Source organism: Diceros bicornis, chromosome 29 (genome assembly GCF_020826845.1).
Source record: "Diceros bicornis minor isolate mBicDic1 chromosome 29, mDicBic1.mat.cur, whole genome shotgun sequence".
In the NCBI taxonomy this organism is placed as follows: domain Eukaryota; kingdom Metazoa; phylum Chordata; class Mammalia; order Perissodactyla; family Rhinocerotidae; genus Diceros; species Diceros bicornis.
In genome coordinates this window covers 8,887,144-8,909,132 of record NC_080768.1, presented here as the reverse complement: position 1 = coordinate 8,909,132, position 21,989 = coordinate 8,887,144, and the positions used below count along the sequence as shown (strand labels likewise).

General features: G+C 40.9%; 1 protein-coding gene and 1 pseudogene across 2 annotated transcripts in view; both read left to right on the top strand.

Annotated features, from left to right (window-relative positions):
- The first annotated feature begins 8,909 nt into the window (after positions 1–8,909).
- Positions 8,910–11,147, top strand: LOC131393869 (serine/threonine-protein kinase MARK2-like; annotated as a pseudogene).
- A 5,226-nt stretch (positions 11,148–16,373) lies between these two features.
- The window catches only part of GPM6A (glycoprotein M6A), a 323,189-nt gene continuing 317,573 nt past the window's right edge, over positions 16,374–21,989 (top strand). For both annotated transcript variants that reach the window (XM_058524926.1, XM_058524925.1), the window contains exon 1: positions 16,374–16,451. In XM_058524926.1, the coding sequence (XP_058380909.1) occupies positions 16,448–16,451 (4 nt within the window). In that variant the 5' untranslated portion in view covers positions 16,374–16,447. The remainder of the gene's footprint in view (positions 16,452–21,989) is intronic.

Below are 21,989 nucleotides of genomic sequence, written 5' to 3'. Positions count from 1 at the left end.
AAACGGGGAAAGCTGAAAGAATTGGTAAATTGGACATCATAAGGTAAGAAATATTCCAGAAACAAAACCTTCTGTATTACTACAGAGAACAAGAAATAATAATCATGGTCAGCTCCAAATCTATTGTTAAATCAAACAATGCTTTCTGGTGATATTTTAAGCAACAATTGTTAAAACTTATTTTGGTGGACCAAGTGTCAATTACCTTGAATATTAGCTTACATAGAAAAATCTCATTTTCTAATAAAGGTGTGTAAATGAGGCAGTGTTTATTTGTTTCATGCTATTCCTTAATTATTTATAAACAGATTCGTACTTCTTATTGTGTTTTATACATTCATTTTACTTCAAGCAATTGGGAAGTTCATTAAGAACAATGATAAAGAGCCAACCTTGATGGCCTAGTGGTTAAAGTTCAGCACTTTCACAGCTTCAGCAGCACGAGTTCATTTCCTGGTCATGGAACCACACCATCCATCTGTCAGTTGCCATGTTGTGGCGGTGGCTCACATAGAAGAACTAGAAGGACGTACAACTAGGATACACATCCATGCACTGGGGCTTTGGGGAGAAAAAAAAAAAAGGAAGATTGGCAACAGATGTTAGCTAAGGGCAAATCTTACACTGCAAAAAAAAAAAAAAAAAAGGATGATTAAGACCATTCCTTTTTTGTGCTGTTACCAAGTCTCTGAATGTAACTTTGTTCATAAAACAGGAATTCTGTTGTCGTTGTTATTTTTCCTTTATAAATCAAATTGTACCACAGTTTCAGGGAAGTTAAAGATTCTTTGTTCATTTATCCATTGACATTAAATCAGTACTAAAACTTTTTAAATAGCCTAAAATATTATAAGGCATATATATTTTGCCCTTCAAAATATGTGTACTTCATATAGATTACTAACGTTGTCCTTGTTATAGTCCAGCTAAATTGCCACTGTGCATATAAAAAACTACTTGGTGCTTATACTAATGAGGACATGCAAACAGAACTTACAGTAATGCATGCTACACATTTTCAATATTGGATGGAAAATAAGAGCTACTTCTCTTGCTAATATTCTTTGGTTAAATAGGACATGGTTAGGGCCGGCCCCGTGGCTTAGTGGTTAGGTGTGCGCGCTCTGCTACTGGCGGCCCGGGTTCAGATCCCGGGCGCACACCAATGCACTGCTTCTCCGGCCATGCTGAGGCCGCGTCCCACATGCAGCAACTAGAAGGATGTGCAGCTATGACATACAACTATCTACTGGGGCTTTGGGGGAAAAAAAGGAGGAGGACTGGCAATAGATGTTAGCTCAGAGCAGGTCTTCCTCAGCAAAAATGGGAGGATTAGCATGGAGTTAGCTCAGGACTGATCTTCCTCACAAAAAAAAAAAAAGGAGGACTTGGTTACAAAATTTTGGACTTTTGACTGAAAATACATCTGAGAAGATCATAACCACTGATAGTGCTTGAAAAAAATGATAAAAAATAGTACTTTAGATTTTTTTTCATTTTTTTACTTTGACATAATTTCAGACTTATAGGAAAGTTGCAGGAATATTATGGACAATTTCCGTATATCTTTTATGTGATTCCCCAAACGATCATATTTACCACTTTTGTTTTGCTTTATTGCTCTTTCTTATCTGTATCACACACATAGAGTATAATCTTCTCTCTCTGTATATGTTTTTTCTTCATTTTTGGAAAGTGGCAGATATGATGCCCCTTTACTCTTAAATAATTCAGAAAATATTTCCAAAAAACCGAGAGATTCTCTTACTAACCAAAGTACAGTTATCAAAATCAAAAAATTAATATTGATATTATGATACAATCTATAGGTATTATTCAAATTTTTCCAATTGTCCCAATAATGTCCTTTATAGGAAAAGAAAATCCTGATTACACATTGCTCTGTTTTTCTTTGTTTTCATAACCTTCATAATTTTGAAGAATATAAGGCAGTTATTTTGTAGAATGTCCTTAAACTTGCTTTTATGGGACACTCTCACATAATAATAATAATAATAATAATAATAATAATGCTCATGCATTTTGGTAGGAATATGGCAGAAGTATGTGGTGTTCACTGTGCATCATGTTAGGAGGCACATGATGTCATTCTGTCCTGTTCCTGGTGATGCTTACTTCAATCACTAAGGTGGTGTCTGCCCATTTTCCCCATGTAAAGTCATATTTTTCCCATTTTGATAAATGAGCATATTCTGGGGGATAATTTGGGAATAAGCAATATAAGTTTCCTGTTACTCATCAGACTCACTTTTATCCACTAGTTTTAGCATCTGCTGATGATTCTTTGGAATCAATTATTACTATGATGGGGTTGCCAATGGTGATGATCTAATTTCGTAATAGTGCTGCTTCAATCAGAAATAAGATATATTCTAAATTGTTTTTATCTTTCCACAGTTTAATTATTTTCTTAATGGATTTTTATGTCCTCATTTTTCTCCCACTGCTAGTTTTATCTAAAAGATCTATAAAAATTGCCTAGGTTATTTCATAAAAAGCTACTGCTTTTATAGTTCATTTCCTTCTTATAATAAGTAATTGTTTGCATTAGCTATAGTTCTTTAATAATTTTAAAAGTAATGATGCTGACTATTTGAGGAGTGCAACTTTTTTGTATGTAAAGGGATGTCCTTAAGACAATTGGATGTTCTCCATTCACTGACTTGGGGTTAGATTCCATCCATCACTAAAGCTTAAATTTACCAGGTGTGGGTCCATTTGTTGACAGCATTCAGATGTTGGTAGAAGAGAGCAGGAGCTGAAGAAAGTTTTTAATCACAAATGGCATTCATTTTAATTTCTTAACTATATGACAGCATGTGGTTAATATTACATAATACAGCAAAGAGTTTTCTATTGCTTTTACGTTATGACTCTTAGTTAAAGAAAATGCTACTTTAGCAACAACACTACTGGGCAAAAAAGTTGTAAAAATTATATATTATTGGGTAGTCTTTGCAATGGCATTTTTTTTTGTGAGGAAGACTGGCCCTGAGCTAACATCCTTTGCCAATCTTCCTCTTTTTGCTGAGGAAGATTAGCCCTGAGCTAACATCTGTGCCCATCTGCCTCTATTTTGTATGTGGGATGCCACCACAACATGGCTTGATGAGTGGTGAGTTAGTCTGAGCCCAGGAGCTGGGCCTGCAAAACTCGGGCTGCCAAGGCAGAGCGCGTGAATTTAACCACCACGCCGCTGGGCCAGCCCCTACAACGGCATTTTTTAAATTTGCCCACCTGATTAGAGTAGACTCTGCTCCTAGTCTAGGGATTTTTCTCTCTATATACATATAGCATGGGGATCCGTAGGGTGAAGATAGTGTTTACCAATCCACAAACATTACGTCTAAATTTATACACGCTTTATCTCTGGATATTAAAATGTCATAATTGCTAAATTTTAGTGACACAGTTAAGAAGAATGGAGAAGGTCTTCATCTTTTAAAAATGATATAAATTGGTGATAGTGCAAAGAAAACTTGGCAATTATTTTGTGATAAAATGGGAAATAAAATTGGGAAAATTTCTCATATGGAACTCTGGAGTGACATTAACTGGTGGTTTGCTGATAGTTAGGTATAACTGCCATTTTATTACCAACACTATCATCAATGAATTCCTATATAAATGCTTAATTCTTTTGGACCTATACTTTTATATGTATAACTTGTTGTTACCATAAATGTGACCTGTATATTTGCTCATTGAGATAATTGTTTACATTAATAGTACCTTAGTATATTCATTCCATGGTTGTTGATAATTCAGATTTAACTTACTTATTTTTGTTGTTGTTGCTTCTTACTTTGCCTTGGCAAAGTTTGAGGAAATAAGTCTATTGAAAGGATGTTAGCATTCATTTTTATCCACTGCAATGAAGCAACAAAATTGGTAGCAAAGAGGACAAAAGGTACCATAATTTTGTGAGGGTAGAACTCATGTACACTTTCTCTCTCTCTCCCTTTATAAAATTATAATAACCTTTATAATTATCCTGTCCCAAACCACCTCACCTCCACATCTACTCCATTCCCATCCCTCTTCTCAATCCTTAACCATCCGTGACCTCCTTTTCTTATAGCTTAACTAGAACTAAGTTTTTTGTTGAGAGATGAGTGTTTATAATACGTGGTTTTCACAGATTAGGTCTATTTATGGAGCAGAATATGGAGGCTTTATTCTAACCATCAAGATCTTTTCAAAATTGACCAAAAAAACCCCTTAAATATATGTAAGTACAAGGATTTAAAATCTACTTACAAAATAAAACATTTTACAAACATTTTTTTACAAACTTGAAATAATCTGAATCTTAAAGTATACTATTGGCTCTGAAATAGACATGGCATATACATATATAGAGAGAAATATATATATAAATTATTTAATGAATTAACTGCTATTCTTTAGTCAATGCAATTTTTAACATGACTGCAGCCAAAAGATAAATAAGACATTTCCAAATTCTCATTAAACGATTCATTATTACAGCTTGAAGCTATTTTCATATAATTTAAGGATCAATGAAGCAACAGAAAAATGATGATGATAAGAGGGCTCCAAAGCTTCACGACTGTCTTTTGATCTCATTTTTCTGCTCTAAGTTAGATGAACCAGCTTATGATTTTAGCAGTTTGCTGCAGTCAGACAAATAATCAAATCAGATTTACAGTGTTTGTCACACCACAGTCAAGCTTGTTCTTGAATGATTTCTTTTTTCTATTACTGTTCCAATTTATTCTTTTGTCAGACTCTAAATTGCTCATGCACCTTTTTGTCCAATTCATGCTTAGCAGTAGCGTTTCCAGTCTGAATAGTAGGGAACACTCCTACGAGTGGCAGTGAATCCTAATGAAAAGAGCACTGAATTAGGAGCCACAGATCTGAGTGCTTCCAAGTATGGTAGATGGAGAAACGACCCCAGGCCCTTCAACTTTCTCCTTTAAGCAGGTGACAAGCTCTGTGCTTCCTTGTCTCAGTGGAAGTTTCCTGAAGTGGGTGAAGGAGATGTATCAGCATGTCAGTTCCCTTTTGATGTGTAACCAATCACCCCAAAATGTAGTGGCTTAAAACAACGAGTGACTATTTCTCATGATTGATTGGCTGAGTGGTTCTTCTCTCCACGTAGTGTTGGCTGGAGTCACTAGCATGACTGCATTCGGTTGACAACTGTATTGAGTTGGGAGGTCCGAGAAGGTCTCTTTCACGTGTCTGGGGCCTTAGTGCTGGCCATCAGCTGAGACATCTCATTCTCTCTCCACGCTGTGTCAAATTCCGTATGGCCCCTCTCTCTATCAAGACATCCTGGACTTTTTACTGGGAGGCTCAAGGATCTAAGAGAGCAAAGGTCAAGGCTTCTGGGCCTATTGAGGGCAAGTCCCCAAACTGGCAGAGTGCTGCTTCTGCTGCATTTATTGGGCAAGGCCAGCCTGATTCAAGAGGAGAGGAAATCAATCCCACCTCTTAATAGAATGAGCGTGGTGTGCACACAGGAAGGAAAGGAATTGTTGGCAGCTAATTTTTGAAACTATCTATAAGAAAAGTGCATTTTTTATGCTATCTAGATTAATTTCCCCAATTTTTCAATAATTATACCCATTTTCCTCAGGAAATTATTCTTCCCACTCTCAATCTGTATGCTTTTGGTGAAGTCCCATCCCTAGCTCAAGTGTAAGGTATAGGATCTGGGTTTAAGTCATTCAGTGCACCATATTACCTTAACCATTGAGGTCAGGAGTGAAAATGTGATCTGATCAAAGTCAAGTGGGTGCAATAAAGTTTATTTTTCTGGTCATTCTGGGAAAGAGATCTTCATTCTCTTCCCTAGTTACCTTGAAGCTAAAATCATGCTGCTAACCAGAGACAATGAATAGAGAATGGGTCAGAGAACAGGTTGAAGCAGAGAAAGTAGACCCAGAGCTGGAGAGAGGAAAAGCAGACTCTGATGACATGATTTGAGTCCTGGAATCTAGGTCGTTGGAACCCAGAACTCCACCTTGGTTTTCTCAGTGTTGCAATCGAATTCATTTCTCTATGTGTGTAATACTGTATGAGTTGGTTGTCTGTTCATGTGACCAGAAGAGTTCCAACTAATAAAAGTAAAAAGCTAAAATTGTCTGTATGGCGGTACCCTGAGGAGGTGGCCAGGCCTCAGAAGGGATGACAGGGTGGTGCATGATGAGAGGTAAGACCCTTAGCTCCATTGCATCATCTTCTGCAGAGAAACCACAGCCAAGTGGGCCATGGAAGCTACAGAGCTGGCTGGCTTGAAAGACTCCTGGGGGATGGGATGATGAGAGCCTGAAAGCATGATTTGAAAATAACACATTAAGACTCCAACGAATGGGCAATATTTTTTAGGGGAGAAATCTTGGGACCCCCAAATTCCGGTGCCCTGCCATTCCAAGGGAGTTTATATTTAAGTTGACATTAAATTAACTTCTAGAAAATAAAACAATGATTTTTTTTTTACATCTGAATTTGTGGACTGATATTTATACTTATTAAGCACTAATAAAATATATGAACTAAGGCAAATTATTTAAGATTTCTGGGTAGCAGTGTTCTCCTCTACACAAGCTGGAGGATGAGAGATCGTGACATCAAAAATATCTTGTATGTCTATGATACCTGGAGATTGTGTGTGTGTGTGTGTGTGTGTGTGAAACTTCAAGTCTTGATCTTCTACTATGTGTTGAGCACTGTGCTAGATACTGGGATTACAGTGATGAGAAAAAAACCTGATTCCTGCCCTCCCAGGGCCTATAGTTTAATAGAAACACAGACAGTTACAGATGGAACTACAGTGCCATTGGATGAGCTCTATGATGGAGGAACACAGGGTCTGCTTGGAGCACTTGGACAGTGTGCCTATCCAAGTGTAGGTCATGGATAGCACTGAATCCAACTTGGAAAATAAAGCCAGTAGAGGTTTACAGAGCAAAGTGGGAAAAGAGATTTGATGGGGGAAAGAGCTGTTTTAAGCCAAATGAACAGCTTATTCAAAGGCCTGAGTGGAGAGAAAGCCTGGCAAGTTACAGGAACCTAGATGATAACATACAGGTCGAACATCAGCATTGACGCTGAGTGACAACCACATGAGGGGAGGCCGGAGAGCTAAGCAGAGGACAACCACAGCATAAGTCCTTTACAGGACATTTAAAATGTTTGAGTTTTATTTTAATGTTTAGGTGGAGGATTTTAAGCCAGGAAATTGTATAACCAGATTTGCATTTAGGATGATAAATTTGGCTGCAGAATAGAGGATAAGATAGGGAGAGGGGCAGGGACATCATTAAGAAATTGTTGTAAATCGGATAGTTTCTGACAGCCCACTCCCTCTCTGAGGCTCTGTTGTCACTCCCAGGCTGTCACTTCCTATGCTGGTCTAGATGTCCCCCTTCCAGCCTACATAATCAAAACCACTAGAGCCTTGGTGGTCTCAGAGCAACTCATGTCTTTCACTATCGAGCTTTCACCATTGTATTTGGATCATGTCCTCAGAGCTCTGCTAAGAATGCCACTAATTGTTCTCATGCAGATCTATGAGTCACTTCCGGATCTGAGCCTCACTCTGCTCTTTGATCACTCCTCGGAACCCGCCTCTACATATGAAAGTTAACAGTATAATTATAAGTTAATAGTGATAATGTGCTGAATTCAGGGTTGTTGGGAGGACCACATACGTTATGTTTAGGCAAAGGAGCTGGTACCTAGTAGGCATTACAATACAACACATGATTATTATTTATAGTTGAAATGACCTTCCACACAGTTCCTTCCTCATGAGACTTGAGGTTCTCATGTAACTCCTTCCCCTCACTGCCTAGAGTAAACATATAGATGGAATCAAAATAACTAAAGTATAACTGTATTTAGGTGTATCAGTACAACAGACAGTGTCATAACTCAAATGTTTCAGTAAAAACATAATACCAGGGGCTGGCCCAGTGGCATAGTGGTTAAGTTTGTGTGCTCCACTTCGGCAGCCCAGAGTTCACAGGTTCGGATCCCACGTGTGGACCTATGCACCGCTCATCAAGCCATGCTGTGGCAGTATCCCATATAAAGTAGAGGAAGATGGGCACGGATGTTAGCCCAGGGCCAATCTTCCTCAGCAAAAAGAGGAGGAGTGGCAATAGATGTTAGTTCAGGGCTAATCTTCCTCACCAAAAAAACAAAACAGAACAAAACAAAATGTAATAAGAGGCATCTCCAAAGATGCAAATGAATAAAGAAACTTGGAAGTGCTTATCTTCATTAAAGAAATATATGCGGTGTGACTGAAGCAGTGGGGCTTAAATGGGGCTTTGAAGGCTGGCTCCACAGCCACATACACAATGAACCTCCTCGCTGTATAGTTCACAGCAGGAATGGTAGACTCAGGATAGATAAGGGATGTCTGGTTCTTCTACATTAAGTGTAGATCTCATTTGAATGGCATTTAAACTATTGTGCTTCTGATATCCTGAAATAATTTATTATGCTACAAATAAGTTTGAACTCATGAAAGTCTTCCAACATTTTTTTTCTAGGATTACCAAATCATTTTTATCCTCACTATATCTAACATAAAGTGAACAACATTTGAAACTGTTTTATTGGTGGAAAAAATTGTTTCATTTGCTTCTGGTGATTGGACCACATTTCATAATAGATTGAAAGTGAAGTTTCTTAACTTTTCCCCATATCCTTTGGGGCATACAGAATGGCATATTGTTAAACGAGCTTATTTTATATGCAGAATCTACATTCTCATACAAATCATTCTAACTTCTGCCTTTCACACTTTTACTTCTAATATCTATGTAATTCAGTACAGTCTGAGTCCAAAGTGCTGAGAACCAGAGGAGATGATGGTGTAAATCCCAGGCTGAGGACAGGAGAAGATGCTGACAGGGAAAGAGGTGGCTGTGAGGATCATTAACAAGATTTAGCAGAACTCCCCCAGCCTCCAGAGACTATCTCAAAAAGTCAAAATTATGAAGGCCTTGAGTCACCCCAACTTAGTGAAATTATTTGAAATGATTGAGACTGAGGAAATGCTCTGCCTTGTCATGCAGTAAACTAGTGACGAGAGCTGTTCCATTACCTCATGGCCCATGGCAGCGAGAAAGAAAAAGATGCCTAAGGCAAATTCCACCAGATGGTGTCTATTGTGCAGCCCTGTCACTGAAGTGTATTGTTCACAGGGACTGTTGTGGACTGATTATTTGTATGTCCTCCCCAACCCCCAAATTCCTATATTTATGCTCTAACCCCCAATGTGATGGTATTTGGAGGTGGAGCCCTTGGGAGGTAATTATGTTTAGATGAGGTCATGAGCGTGGGGCCCCCATGATTATAAGGAGAGGAAGAGAGACTAGAACTTGCTGTCTCTCCACCATGTGAAGACACAGAGAGAAGGCAGCCTTCTGCAAGCCAGAAGGAGAGCTTTCACCAGGAATTGAATCTGTTGGCACCTTGACCTTGGATTCCCAGCCTCCAGCACTGTGAGAAATAAATATCTGTTGTTTAAGACACCCATCTGTTGTTTAAGTCCATGGCACTTTGTTATAGTAACCCAAACTGACGAAGAGAGGGACCTAAGGCAGAAAAACCTGCTTTTGGACGCTGACATTGCAGACTTTGGCTTCACCAATGAATTCACCTTTGGCAACAAGCTGGAGACCATCTGTGACATTCCCCCGTATGCTGCCTGAGAACTCTTCCAGGGCTAAAAGTACAACAGCCCCCGTGTGGATGCGTAGAGCCTGGGAGTCATCCTCTACAGGCCAGCCAGTGGGTTCCTGCCTTTTTATAGACAGAACCTTAAGGAGTTGTAGTAGTAGGTACTGAGCAGTGTATACAATATTCTCTTCTACATGTTCACGGAGTATGAAACCTGCTCAAGAAATTCCTCATCCTCAACCCAAGCAAGAGAGGTACTTTAGAGGAAATCGTGAAGAATCCATGGATGAACATGGGCCATGAGGAGGAACTACAGCCCTACACTGAGCCGCTCCCTGATTACAAGGATCCCTGACAGACTGAGTAATGGTGTCCATGGGTTATGCATGGGAAGAGATCCAGGACTCATCAATGAACCAGAAGTATGGCAAAGTGATGACCACCTATGTGCTCCCAGGATACAAGAGATCTGAGCCGCAGGGCTACACCATCACCCTGAAGCCTCTGCCTTCAGATGATCCCACCAAGAGCTGCACCCCTTCCCCACCCTGCAAGGTACCCTATACAGTCTCTGCCAACCCAAAGCAGTGGAGTTTCAATGAGTCTGTTCTCATCTTTAATATTTACTCTAAGAATAGTCCAAGTAGCAATACAGGAAATCAGTGGCCGAGGAGGACCAGGAGTCGGGGTAGAGACCTGCAGCACATCCAGAGGGCCTTCTAGTCCTGTATCTGCCTGGAGAGGAAGGCCACCATCCCCAGCACAGACCCCCAGAGTGGTCCTGTGACCTCCCCCTCCACCCACAACACCAGCAGCCATGTTGGAGCCCCAGACAGAACAAACTTCCCCCAAGGTATATCCTCTGAAGGACACTCCCTCCACTCTGGGCAGCTGGGACAGGTGCAGAACTGGTGGAATTTGCCTGAAGGTGTGACCCCAAGCCCTTCTTCAGGCAACAGCCAGGGCTGGCAGGGGGCCACTGGGAGATTCTTCATCTTCATCTCTCATCTCTGAACACCTGTGTTTCAAGTTAGCCAGAAAAAACTGGCATGAAGTTGAAAGCAGACTGAGGTCAATCAGACATCACATGGTGGGCAGCGGAGGTGGGCGAGGCAATGATAAAATCAAGAATGTCAGGAGGTCAAGGTATGCTTCCTGCGGTTTACACGGAGCTTGAAGATCATGCACTCCTCGGAGCCCAACAGATGGTGCAGGAGATGAGCCGGGTGCTGGATGAAAACAGCTGTGGGTGAGAGCTCGGCAAGAAGTACATGCTGCTGTGTGTGCAGTACACCTGCCTAGAGGACTTCCAGTAGGGGAGGATGGAGGTTTGCAAAATGCCTCGGAGTTCCCTCAGTGGGGCTCAAATTAAGAGGCTATCCAGCACCTGCACGGCCTTCAAAAGCACTGTCTCCTCAATAACTCCAAAAGACTGCCTGGAGCAGTCTGGGAACTAGAGGAGAAGCTCTGGTCCCAGAAGCAGGCCCCACCCTCCACTCTCACCTGGGTGAAACTTCAAAAATTGATGATTTTCCCTGGGGGTACATCTCTCCTCTTCTGCTCTTCTTTGCCTTTTCTTCCACGTTTGCGGAGGAGGAGGGATGGTTTTGTAGAAATAAACACACACCTCACACACACACACACAAATGTATACATAAGCTAATTTATATATTGTGTTTAAATACGATAGTTAAATAAAACAAACAGCACCTTGCCTTATCGCTACAGCTGTCACAAGACACTTATCTACAATTTTACAATAGAAGGCCCTGAATCCTTCAACATTCTCTTGTGACCCAACTGAAAAAAACACAAAACAAAAAAATCCAAGCTCTTCCCTCAAGGAAAACCAAAGCTTGGAATCATCCTAAGAATGGAGCAAATGTCAGTGAATTGGAAGGGGACCACATTCGGGAGCTGTGGCGCTGGTTTTTCTTGCTGGGAAAACAAGGCCTGAGAGTCACATCTGTATGATAAATATTGCTATGAAACAACCATCCCAATATTTATAAGCTAAAAGAAACAAACCAAAACCAAAACTAAACAAAACAACAACAAAAAAGATATGAGTCTTGTGGATGGAAACTCCACTCCCTGAAAACCCAACTTGATCTCCCTAAAACATCCCCTTCATCATTTGTTGTCCTGCTCAAGGATCCATGGTTTCCTCTAGACTCTTTTTCATATACATTAGTTATATCGATTGACTTTTATGGCCATCCGTAAACTATGCCCATTCATTCTCTCCCTTAATATTTACATTTGTAACTAACACTTGTATAACTCTTTAACATTTTCACAGTCTTTTCAGATGCATTATCTCATTTAAATTTGACTCCGACTTTGTTTTTTATTTCCAACTCCTAATATTACTGTAATGACTTTAGAATCCCTTTGGATGACCCTCCCAACACCTGTCCTCAAAGTCACTCACCTCAATCCCAGGAACCATCACTTCCACTGCACTTTGCAAACCTACTCCTTTGGCCTTACCCTGATCCTTATAGTCACTTCGAATTTCCCAACCTCTGAAATCTTAAGGTCTAATTCAGCAATATTTGAATATAAGCTTCTGTCTACCCCCTTCTTTCAAGTTTTAGTCCCACTAAATCCACTATTAAACTTCATTTATACTTTTAGTAACTTGACCACTTTTGGTACCCAGCCATTGGTACTCCCCTGGAGTCCTCTTCCTTCCTGTTCTAGTTTACACCCAAGATGCATTATTGAGACTACATTTTTGCCAGCAGCCTTAACACATTTTTCTCCCTATCTCTCTGCTGTAACCTCCATGAAAGCTCTCAGCCTTTTATCAATCCAGCTACCTGTTTCATCCTCTCCCATATCCAGGTAACCAAGCATGATAAAGTAATCACCAAGATATCGATTGGTTTCTCTCTAACTGTGTGTTCCGTCTTGGCTGGGGCCTCAGTGCTACTTGGTATTTCTTTTATATTCACGGTCAGCTCCCTCTCCTGTACGTCGTGGCAGCTTTACCAAGCTTCATTACTTCCCTTAAATGGAACCATAGACCTAATTTGTTCCTTCTCAGCACACCTCCTTCCTAGTACCAAAGAACATCAAGGTTATCAGGCCTCTGTTCAGTCCACTTCTGTGCCAAAGCTCCATACTTAAATAAAATCTTCCTTTTTTCTTCCTTTCACTCTGTTTCCTAACCTCTTTTTCTATCTCAGAGGATTGGGAATTTTTCCTCTTCTCCCTAGCTTACTCCTTCTGCTATGTCTCAGATCACATCTTTGCCTTCTACTCTAAGAAGTAGATCTCTAAGATCATCATCTCTATATTTACAAAAATTAAACATGCTCACATTTCTTTTATGATTTACAAAATAAAATTGACCCTTACACCTTCAAGATCCTGGCCTATCTACTTTCCTTCCCTGCTGAGCCATGAATAGGTTGTTTATATTCTTTTCCTACCCACCCCCCCCACTTCCTCATTACTTATTCTCGGAATTTCTCTGCTCCTCACCTTTGACAATACTCTTGCTAATTGATGGAAGAGGTCATTGAGAGGATGTGACCGATGGTGGACCGGAGAGCTAGGCCTGGGCAATCAGACGCTCCTTAATCCTTCTCCTGTCCTTGGAATGTGCCCACTGTACTAGGAGCCACCTCAAAGACGCAGCCTTGAGAGAGCAGCGTATTGTTGAGATCACCTGGACGATGTACGTGATTGAATCCCATTAAGGCCTCTGTATAAACTTTAAGATTCTGGCGGGCTGGTACAGAGAGCTCCTCATCTTTCAGTGCCCAAGACAAGCCTTGTAAGTTCCCGTCCTTATTAAAACTGCCCCCTATAATCTGGAGTGGCCTGCCTCTGTCTTTGGTCTCTCTTTGCCCTCCATGTCCAGGGGCCAGTTTGGGATTTCAGCTGGGAACTCCCGAGGTTGCAAACCAACACCAATGTTTCACCAGTGACCTCACAACCGCCAAATCCAAAGGGAACTTTTCAGTCCTCTCATTTGCTCTGTCTGTGATATCTAATCCAATTGATCACTCCTTTCTTCTGGAAACTTCCCTCACAGGACTTTCTCTGGGTTTTTCCCCAGCCTAGGGTTATTCTTTTGCACTCCTATTCGTGGACTCCTCTTGCCTGCAGCTATTAGATGCTTGTGTGTTCCAATTTCTCACTGTTGGTTTTCTTTTCTTTTCATGCCACACTATCCCTAAATGAATCAAACCACTGGCGATGTTGGAATATCTGACCGAGACATAAAATGCTCAACCAATGACCTCCAGTCACTCTAGGCCTGGATCAAACCCTTTGAGTTTGCAACAGAATATGTAATGAAACTTCTCCACTCATATCAGAATTTACCTAATGTCTCAATTTTGAGTTCAATGGTTGATAAGAACCTCCATATTCTAAAAAAAAAGTGCTAATCACATCCCCACACTACTTGTGAAGAGGCAGCCCAGGCTGTGGGGCTGGAGATAAGGGATGAGTGGGAAGACAGTTTGGAGGCAGAATCTTAGCACTTGATGGACAGCTAGATGAGAGGAATGAGAAAGCAGAAATAATGGAGAATTAGCATTATGAATAGAATATATTAATTAACGCTATGTATTAATTGACATGTTTATTGAATTCCTGTATGCAATTATGTAATTTGTTAAATCTCAGGTGAGATAATGTTTTCTCTATACCTGAGATGCAGGATATTGATGCCCATTTATATGGGCCCTCTAACATGGATTACTCAAACATCAAAATTTTGATATATTCATATATAATCAGCCAAAAGAGAGATAGTATCATGATTTTGATTGTTAGATGGCAGTACATAATAAGATATATGTTAGTGTAATTTTGAAATTCTTATATGTCACTGAGACTGTCTAAAATATTTATGAATCATACTCAGTGTTGGAAGATACTGCCATCTTTCTCGAGCTTGTAACAGTCCACATAGATCCTGAGAGAGAGTGTGGGGAACTGATTGAATCGTGGGCTCTGGAGCAGTTCTGCTTGAGTTTGAATCTCACCTTCCTGTTTATTACCTATGTGAATTGGGGTGAGTGATTTATTTCATTGTGGCTCAGTTTCCTCATCTGTAAAGTGAGAATAACAGTATTTCCCTTACAAGATTTTTGTGAGAATTATATGAGTTAATATAAAACCTTTAGAACAGTGCCCAACACTTAGTAAATTGCGACTAATTTATATTATTATCATTATTTCATATTTCAGAATCATGATGCAGTTTCACTGGAAAAAATAAGAATAGTTCTAATTTTTAGAATCATAATATCTTGAAATAGATCCTCAGGAAATAAGTTGTCTGTGTTGACCCAAAAGCTGTGCTTACAAATTAATCTCCAAACATTCATCATTTATCTTTATTGAACCCATGTATAAATGTTATGCTTTGTTGCAATCACAGTTTATGTTAGTCAATTTCCAGAACTGTGATGCATTTCTGAATTGTGTATTGAGCACTTTCAACTTTTATCGGCTACTTCCTTCCCCTCCCACAAGAATAACTTTCTATTCCCATTTAACCGAAATGCATTTACAACATCCCTTCCAGGAGTGTACCTCTTCCATTATGTGAGAAATTGCTTTGCAAATGTTTCTGTGCCATTTTAATGATACACTCTGCATTTCTTCGTGTATTTCTGCCAAACACATTCTTAATTATTTTTCATATCATATCTTCTCCATGAGAAAGCAATGTTCCTCAAGGTTGGTAATCATATCCACTTTATTTTATTCTTCCCCTTGCTCATGGTATAGGTTTGTAGACTTTAGGGCGTGCTCTGAATGAAAAAGATGCTTAAGACACTTTGGGGACTGACTGACTGAAATAACTTCTCCAGTATGAATCCTGAAAGAACTAGGCCAATAACCAGTAGAATTATATAATTTTTTTTTTTTTTTTTAGCTTGAAGGGACCTAAGAGCTCACTTTTTCCGGATCCTTCATGTTACAAATTAGGAAACTGAGTCTGGGTGTATCAGTGGTAGAGCCAGGATCACAACCCATCGCCCCCCACTGACAAGCCCAGTGCTCGTTCGCCAGCGTCAGCTCCTGCTCAGATTGAGTCATTTATTTTCCAGGTGACTTCTGCATATTATGGCGTGTGTGTGTGTGTGTGTGTGTGTGTGTGTGTGTGTGTGTGTGTGTGTGGCTTTTAGGACTTTACGGCCTTGCCAGCTTACAGAAGCGAACATATTTAACACAGAAGAAAGAAGAGAGACATAGCATAAATTAAAGGGAGACTTTTCTCTTCCTCTTGTCTTTATTTATATCATTATTAAGGGAAAAAAGAGTATACTGAAGACAAGAGAAGATTACAGGGAATGTAAAATCGTCACACCAAACCTGTCCCTTGTTCTGGAATAATCTTTTCCTAGTCTGCGGGTTAGGGATTATCTTGGCTCCCGGGTCATTCAGGGGCCGCCGAGACAGTGCATGTGTAAGTAATGTGTATTTAACGTATTTCAGGGCGGAGGCGTTTGCACGTGGCTCGCCCGAAAGTGAAAGGGGCGGGGTGGGGCCGCCCGGGAGGGGAGCGACCGGGAAGGGGAGGGCGGTAGCCATTAGCCGGAGCGGCCAGGTGGGAGCGGGAGGGGCCTGCGCGCCCGCGGAGCTTCCCGGAGCCCCGAGAGCCCGCTCGGCTGGGAGGGGCGAGGCTGTCACTGGCCGCGGCGAGCCGCCTGGAGAACTTGGCCGCGCGCAGCGCCCGGTCACTCGTGCTCCCCGGGGACGCAGGACAGCAGGACGTCAGGCCATGGGTGAGTGCGCGATCGCCGGAGTGGGGACGCGGCGCCCCCGGCCTCGGCCTCGGGAATGGGTGGGAAGCCACGGAAAGACAGTGGATGTGTGGTCGGCCTCTGATTGCATCCCTCCCCGCCTCCCCCGGTCTATCTCTGGACTTTTCCTGGGAGGAGGCGGTGGGGATGGGGTGGCACCTGGAGGCGAGGGCCGTGGGAGGCTGCGCCCGGGCGCCAGGACCGCAGCCCGGGGGGCGCCGCGCTTGGGGCGGCGGGGGAGGAATAAAGAGAGACTGCGAGACCCGGGGTTCGAGAGAGCAAGCGGATTCCCGGGAGGTCGCTGTCCCCACGTGTTGCCACGTTTCGGTGTGCAGGTCGGGGAGCAAGTTGAGATGGGGCAGGAGACATGGAAACTTCGTAAAACTTCCATGCGTAAAAGTTTGTGTCCAGGAAGGTGCTGGGGCGGGGCGAGATCGGGGACACTGTCTAGTCCCTGTCTCAACCAGGTGCCACATTTGCACGACAGGTTTAAAATTGAGGCTGAAGGCTGATTCTTCCTAAACCAGAGCTGGGCAAATGGCGAGGTGGAAAGGGCGTCCCAGCCGGCTCAGGTCTCGGGGCGGCGGAGTTCGCGCAGTCCGGCTCAGCTCAAGTTGCTCTGCAGAGTCCACTCCTTGGGAGTTCAGCGGCCGCAGCTTGGAACGGCCCCAGGAATGCGGTCGGGTGGGGTGGAGGGGTGGGAGAACGGACTGTGAAAGAGTCGATCAAACAGCCCGAGGAGGTGGGGGTCCCAGGAGAAGAGTTCGGAGAAGGGCAAGGGAGGCGCGGGAGAGAAGGCATTACGCATCGTCCCAGACGTGGTGTGGTTTCTTCGGTGTATCCCGAGTGGACGGGGCACTGCTGCTTTTCCACGGTTACTGATTAGCGATCCACCAGCAGTCTCGGTTTACTATTCAACGCCAGCATAGCGCTCACTTCTCGTCCAAGTCCATCGCGCGCCCCTCCCCCAGCTCTTCCTTTGTTGTGAGGGATTTCTTCCAGAGTAAAGGAGGCCTTTGGGATTGACGTGTCCGGTTGACATTCCCACAAGTTCCCACAGGCTCCAGGGTTAGGGGATGCTTTGACTGCTAATCGGTGGAGTTTATAGACACTGGCCAACTTAGAAGAAAGGAAAAAAGAGAAAGCTGAGGACATTTTTGCCTATGAATGTTAATTGTGGTCAAGACATTCATAGTCTCTTCTCGCTTGACCCTGGAAGAGTCATAGAAAGACCCATTTTTAGGGCCTTTGAATAAAACAGTCTTGCAGAGGATCTGCAGAATGGACTGTTTTTAATAGTTTTCTGAAAGAGAGGAATATTTTCAAGTTGAAAAGGAAAGATAAAACACTTTCCCAAGTGTGGCAGAACGTGTTTCAGGCTTACTTTCTCTCTCTCTCTTTCTTTTTTTTCCTTGTATATGGACATGTAAACTCTTATTAGAATAACATAAGGAGGGAAAAAGCTCTCTTGCCTGGAAAGCCAACATAATTGACTTATTGTAGTCTATTCATTTACTCTACTAAAAGTATTAAGATGCTATTTGGATCCAACAAAAAAATCTCTGGAAAGAATAATGTTTACCTTGTAACCTTAAGCTTGAGTGGACTATCAAAGGGTAAGGTACTCATAATTTTGAAGTTAATTATTTCTCTAGCTTGCATTTCCAAACTGTAATGAAAACAGTTGGTCCTGGATTTTACTTCAATGTCCTTGGATAAATGATGCACGATCTAAGTTATAGGAAGTTTTATTGTGGAAAGTGGGTGGAGTTGACACCTGAGCTTCTATGATAATCCTGCCCTTGGTCTCTAACTCTTAAGGGTTCTGGTTCCTGTCTGCAGTCTGACGGATACCTACAATTTGTCTCTTTCTTCTTCTGCCAGGAATGGATTACATTTTTCCTATTGTAATTGGGGTCACTAAAAACTCATGTAGGCGTCAGATGGCTAGGAGGAGAGAGTGGGTGAAAGAAGCAGGTGAAAAACCACAGAGCAGGAAGGTAGAGAAAGAGCAGGTATGCAGCAATGGAGAGTGCGAGCATGAAGCCAAGAGTTGGGACACTGACCCAGATGCACAGTCCAGAAATAGGAAGAGCCAAAGAGCAGAGGGGGGCCAAAGAGAGAAAGAAGGAAGGAAGTACGTCCAGGAAGTAGAGAAAAAGCACTTGGTCACTTAAGGTCATCTTTTCCCTCTTCTTTTAAGGTACTTGTGAAAAACACAGAATTTCATTACTTAGAACTTCTTTTATTTAGTGGTGGTGGGGGGTGAGGGTTCAGCACTGGAGTCCAAATTGCTAGGCTAAGGGGGAAAAACAGGGTAGGAGAATGCCCAACTATGCCAGCAAGCTGAATCCATCTTTTGCTGATGTCATGACAACTGAAATTTATCATTTAAAGAAAGGAAGATGGTGCTATGGGGGTAAATATAGCAATCAATTCTTGTTTGACTGAGAAGAAGAAATCCGTGCTCTAGTACTGTGGAAGAATGAGACTAATTGGTTAATCAAATATTCTGAATAATTCATAGTTAACATATCTATTATGCACGAGGCTAATTCTCAAAAAAAGTTATTTGCAAAGTAGGCAAATTGAGATTTTGGCATCTCATGCTCCCTCCTTTTATTTTATTTTCGTTCCTCAGTGATGCCTTCAGCTTATCTAGGTATGCAACAAGGTTTTTCTTCCGCCCCCAGGTTTTGCTCTCTAGAAAGGACATGATGAAATATTTCATACTAAGAAGTGCAAGACTAATTCTTTGCTAAAAGTATTTCTATTTTAGGTGCAAAGTTGACTTTAACCTGCAAGCTAATTGTGGAGTGTCAGGCTCCAGGGTGAGACAGGTCAGGAATATTTTTAATTTCTCCTTGAATCAAATTGCTTACTGTTCTTTGTTTTCTTTAAAAGATGATGTTGAACGTTATTTAATTCCACACAATAGGAAATAGAGAGTCATGGAAGGTTTTTGAGCAGGGAAGATTTATAATGAAATTAGTGTTGAAGGAAGATAAATTGAACAGTGTTGTTTAAGACAAAGGGTAAACTGGAGAGGATAGAACTAGTGGTCACAGTAATCCTGGAATGATATGACATAAGTCTAGGTTAGTCATAGTAGAACAGTGGTAATGATGGAAATGGAGAGAAAAAAGATGGATGAAAGATATTTCTAATGAAAAATCTATACAATTAGGCAGTTGAGCAATAGCTAGGAGCATGAATAGCAGATATTCTCTGGAGACTTGAAACCTTAAAGATTGGGGAAATAGTGAGCCCCTTGATAGAATATTTAAGGGATAAACCAAATGGTTTATTTTCTGGATGCTTTGGACAGAAGGTTAATTTCACTTTTGACATGCTGATTAAGAGGTGATGGCAAGACATCTAAACAGAGATGTTTAGGAGGTTGCAAATACATAATGAGAGTTTAATCAGAGCACAGGAACAAGAAGGACAATAAAGATTTGAGGGTTACCGACCTTTAGTGAGTGGTAAATACATGTAGTGAATTATCTGTTTGAAGGTAAGAGTAGAGGGAGTGGTGGTTGAGGGATGGAGAGAGAAAGGATAAAAACTATTTGCAGGAAGAGGAACATCAACTACATAATATGTACTAAATGCCCTAAAATTACAACAGTGAAAGGTGATATCTTTAACATTCACTGTTAGATCTAGGAGTCCATAAATTTTGGCAAGAGAAGAAAATTAGATGGAAACAATTTGCTCTCATTCAATTTCAGCAAAAATGGCCTTGGTTAAGGCTCTGTAAAATTGTTTGCAAGTTTGGGTAAAGAATAATGAGACATAGTATATTCTTGCATTCATACTTTTTTCAGGAGAAATGTGACCCCCTAGAGGCAGTTATGAACAAGGTACAAAGAACCAAGACTTGACGCAGCAGAAGCAGATGATAATCCCATATGTTTTTGGGTGGGTCATATAAATCTTGAAGATCCTGTTTCCTCTTTTATTTGATAAGGAGGCTGGGCAAGATTGTATAAATTTATGTTGTTCAAATCTTGATTCAGTAACAATTGGAGGAAAAAACATAGAAATAAGATAAGGTTGAGTTATTTCCATTAAGCAAATCAAGAAAATGATGCTAGACTACTAGGTAAAACTTTTAAAGGTAATTTGGCCTCTAGTATATTATTTTCCCTAGAAAGTTATAAAAGTCTGATAGTCTGAACCTGAGCAGAGAAAGATAAACTAATCTTATGGTTATCTTTGCTGTATAACAACTATCCCCAAAGTAGTGAATTAAAACAACAATTTTTTACTATCTCTTATGGTTCTGTGGGTTGACTCCTGAGCAGATCTTATTTGAGGTCATGTACCTTTGCAGTGCAGTATCTGCTGGGGATTCAGCCATTTGTAGACTTGACTGGGCTGGCCATCTAAGATAGCTCACGGGTGTAGCTGGCAACTGATGCTGGCTCTTGGCTGGGAGTTCAGTTGAGGCTGCCTCCAAGTGGCTTGGGCTTTTCACAAAATGGTGACTGGGTTCCAAGAGGCAGCTTCCCTAGAACAAATGTTCCAAGAAACTCATACAGAAGCTGCAAAGATTCTTGTGACCTAGAACATCTTAAGTCCCAGAACATCACTTCAGCTGCATTCTATTCGTCAGTCACAAAAATCAGCAAGGACTGTCAGATTCAAGGGGAGAGGCATTGATGCGAGGACCAGTATGCTCCACAAGGAGAGAAGGAATTGAGTAGCCAACTAATGGATCTCATTCCTAAAAGATGTGTCTTATAAATGTGGTTCACAATACAGACACTATCAGCTTTACAACTGAAAATTTGATGTAAGTTTTCTGAAACACATATGATAAAAGACTGAATCTTTAATTAGAAATATGAAGAAATCTGGACAGTCACACTAAAATTTCACAGCAAAACAGTGGAGTGTGGAAATTCATGCCTGGGTGGAAATGTGTTAGTAGAATGCTGGGATAAACTCAATTCAGAATAATTTCAAATCAGATTGGCTAATCCTTTTTATTTTAGTTTAATTCCGAAGTTTATAAAACTATTGTAAACTACTGTTTATTTTACTTAGAATTGAGTTTGTCATAAATTGGAATGTAGGTCAATTAGCATACATCCTTAATTCAATGTCCTCTTGTCACAATAAACGAAATGCTTTGTAGTGAACTGTTTAGAAGCTTGCTTTATTTTTCAAGAACATGTTAATTGTACAACATACATATTTGAATTGGTATAGTGTCAATTAAAAAGAAGCATAGGCTTAATTATACTTATTTTGGGGGGAAGATATGTTTCTAAATTAAATATGTAAGATTAAATTTAAAAAAACCTTTAAATGTAAATGTCGTTTAATTATTTTTAACTGGAAAGGGTCAGAGCTGTCATTTATAATTACCAAAATATATAGGTCTTTCTCCTAGACAATTGAAAAACAAAGAAAATTCGGGTAAATGAGATGGGTTTAAACTTAAGGACAGAATTAGTTTTAACCTAGAAACCTAGAGGCCTTAAAAAAGAATTAGATTCTGTTTTAACT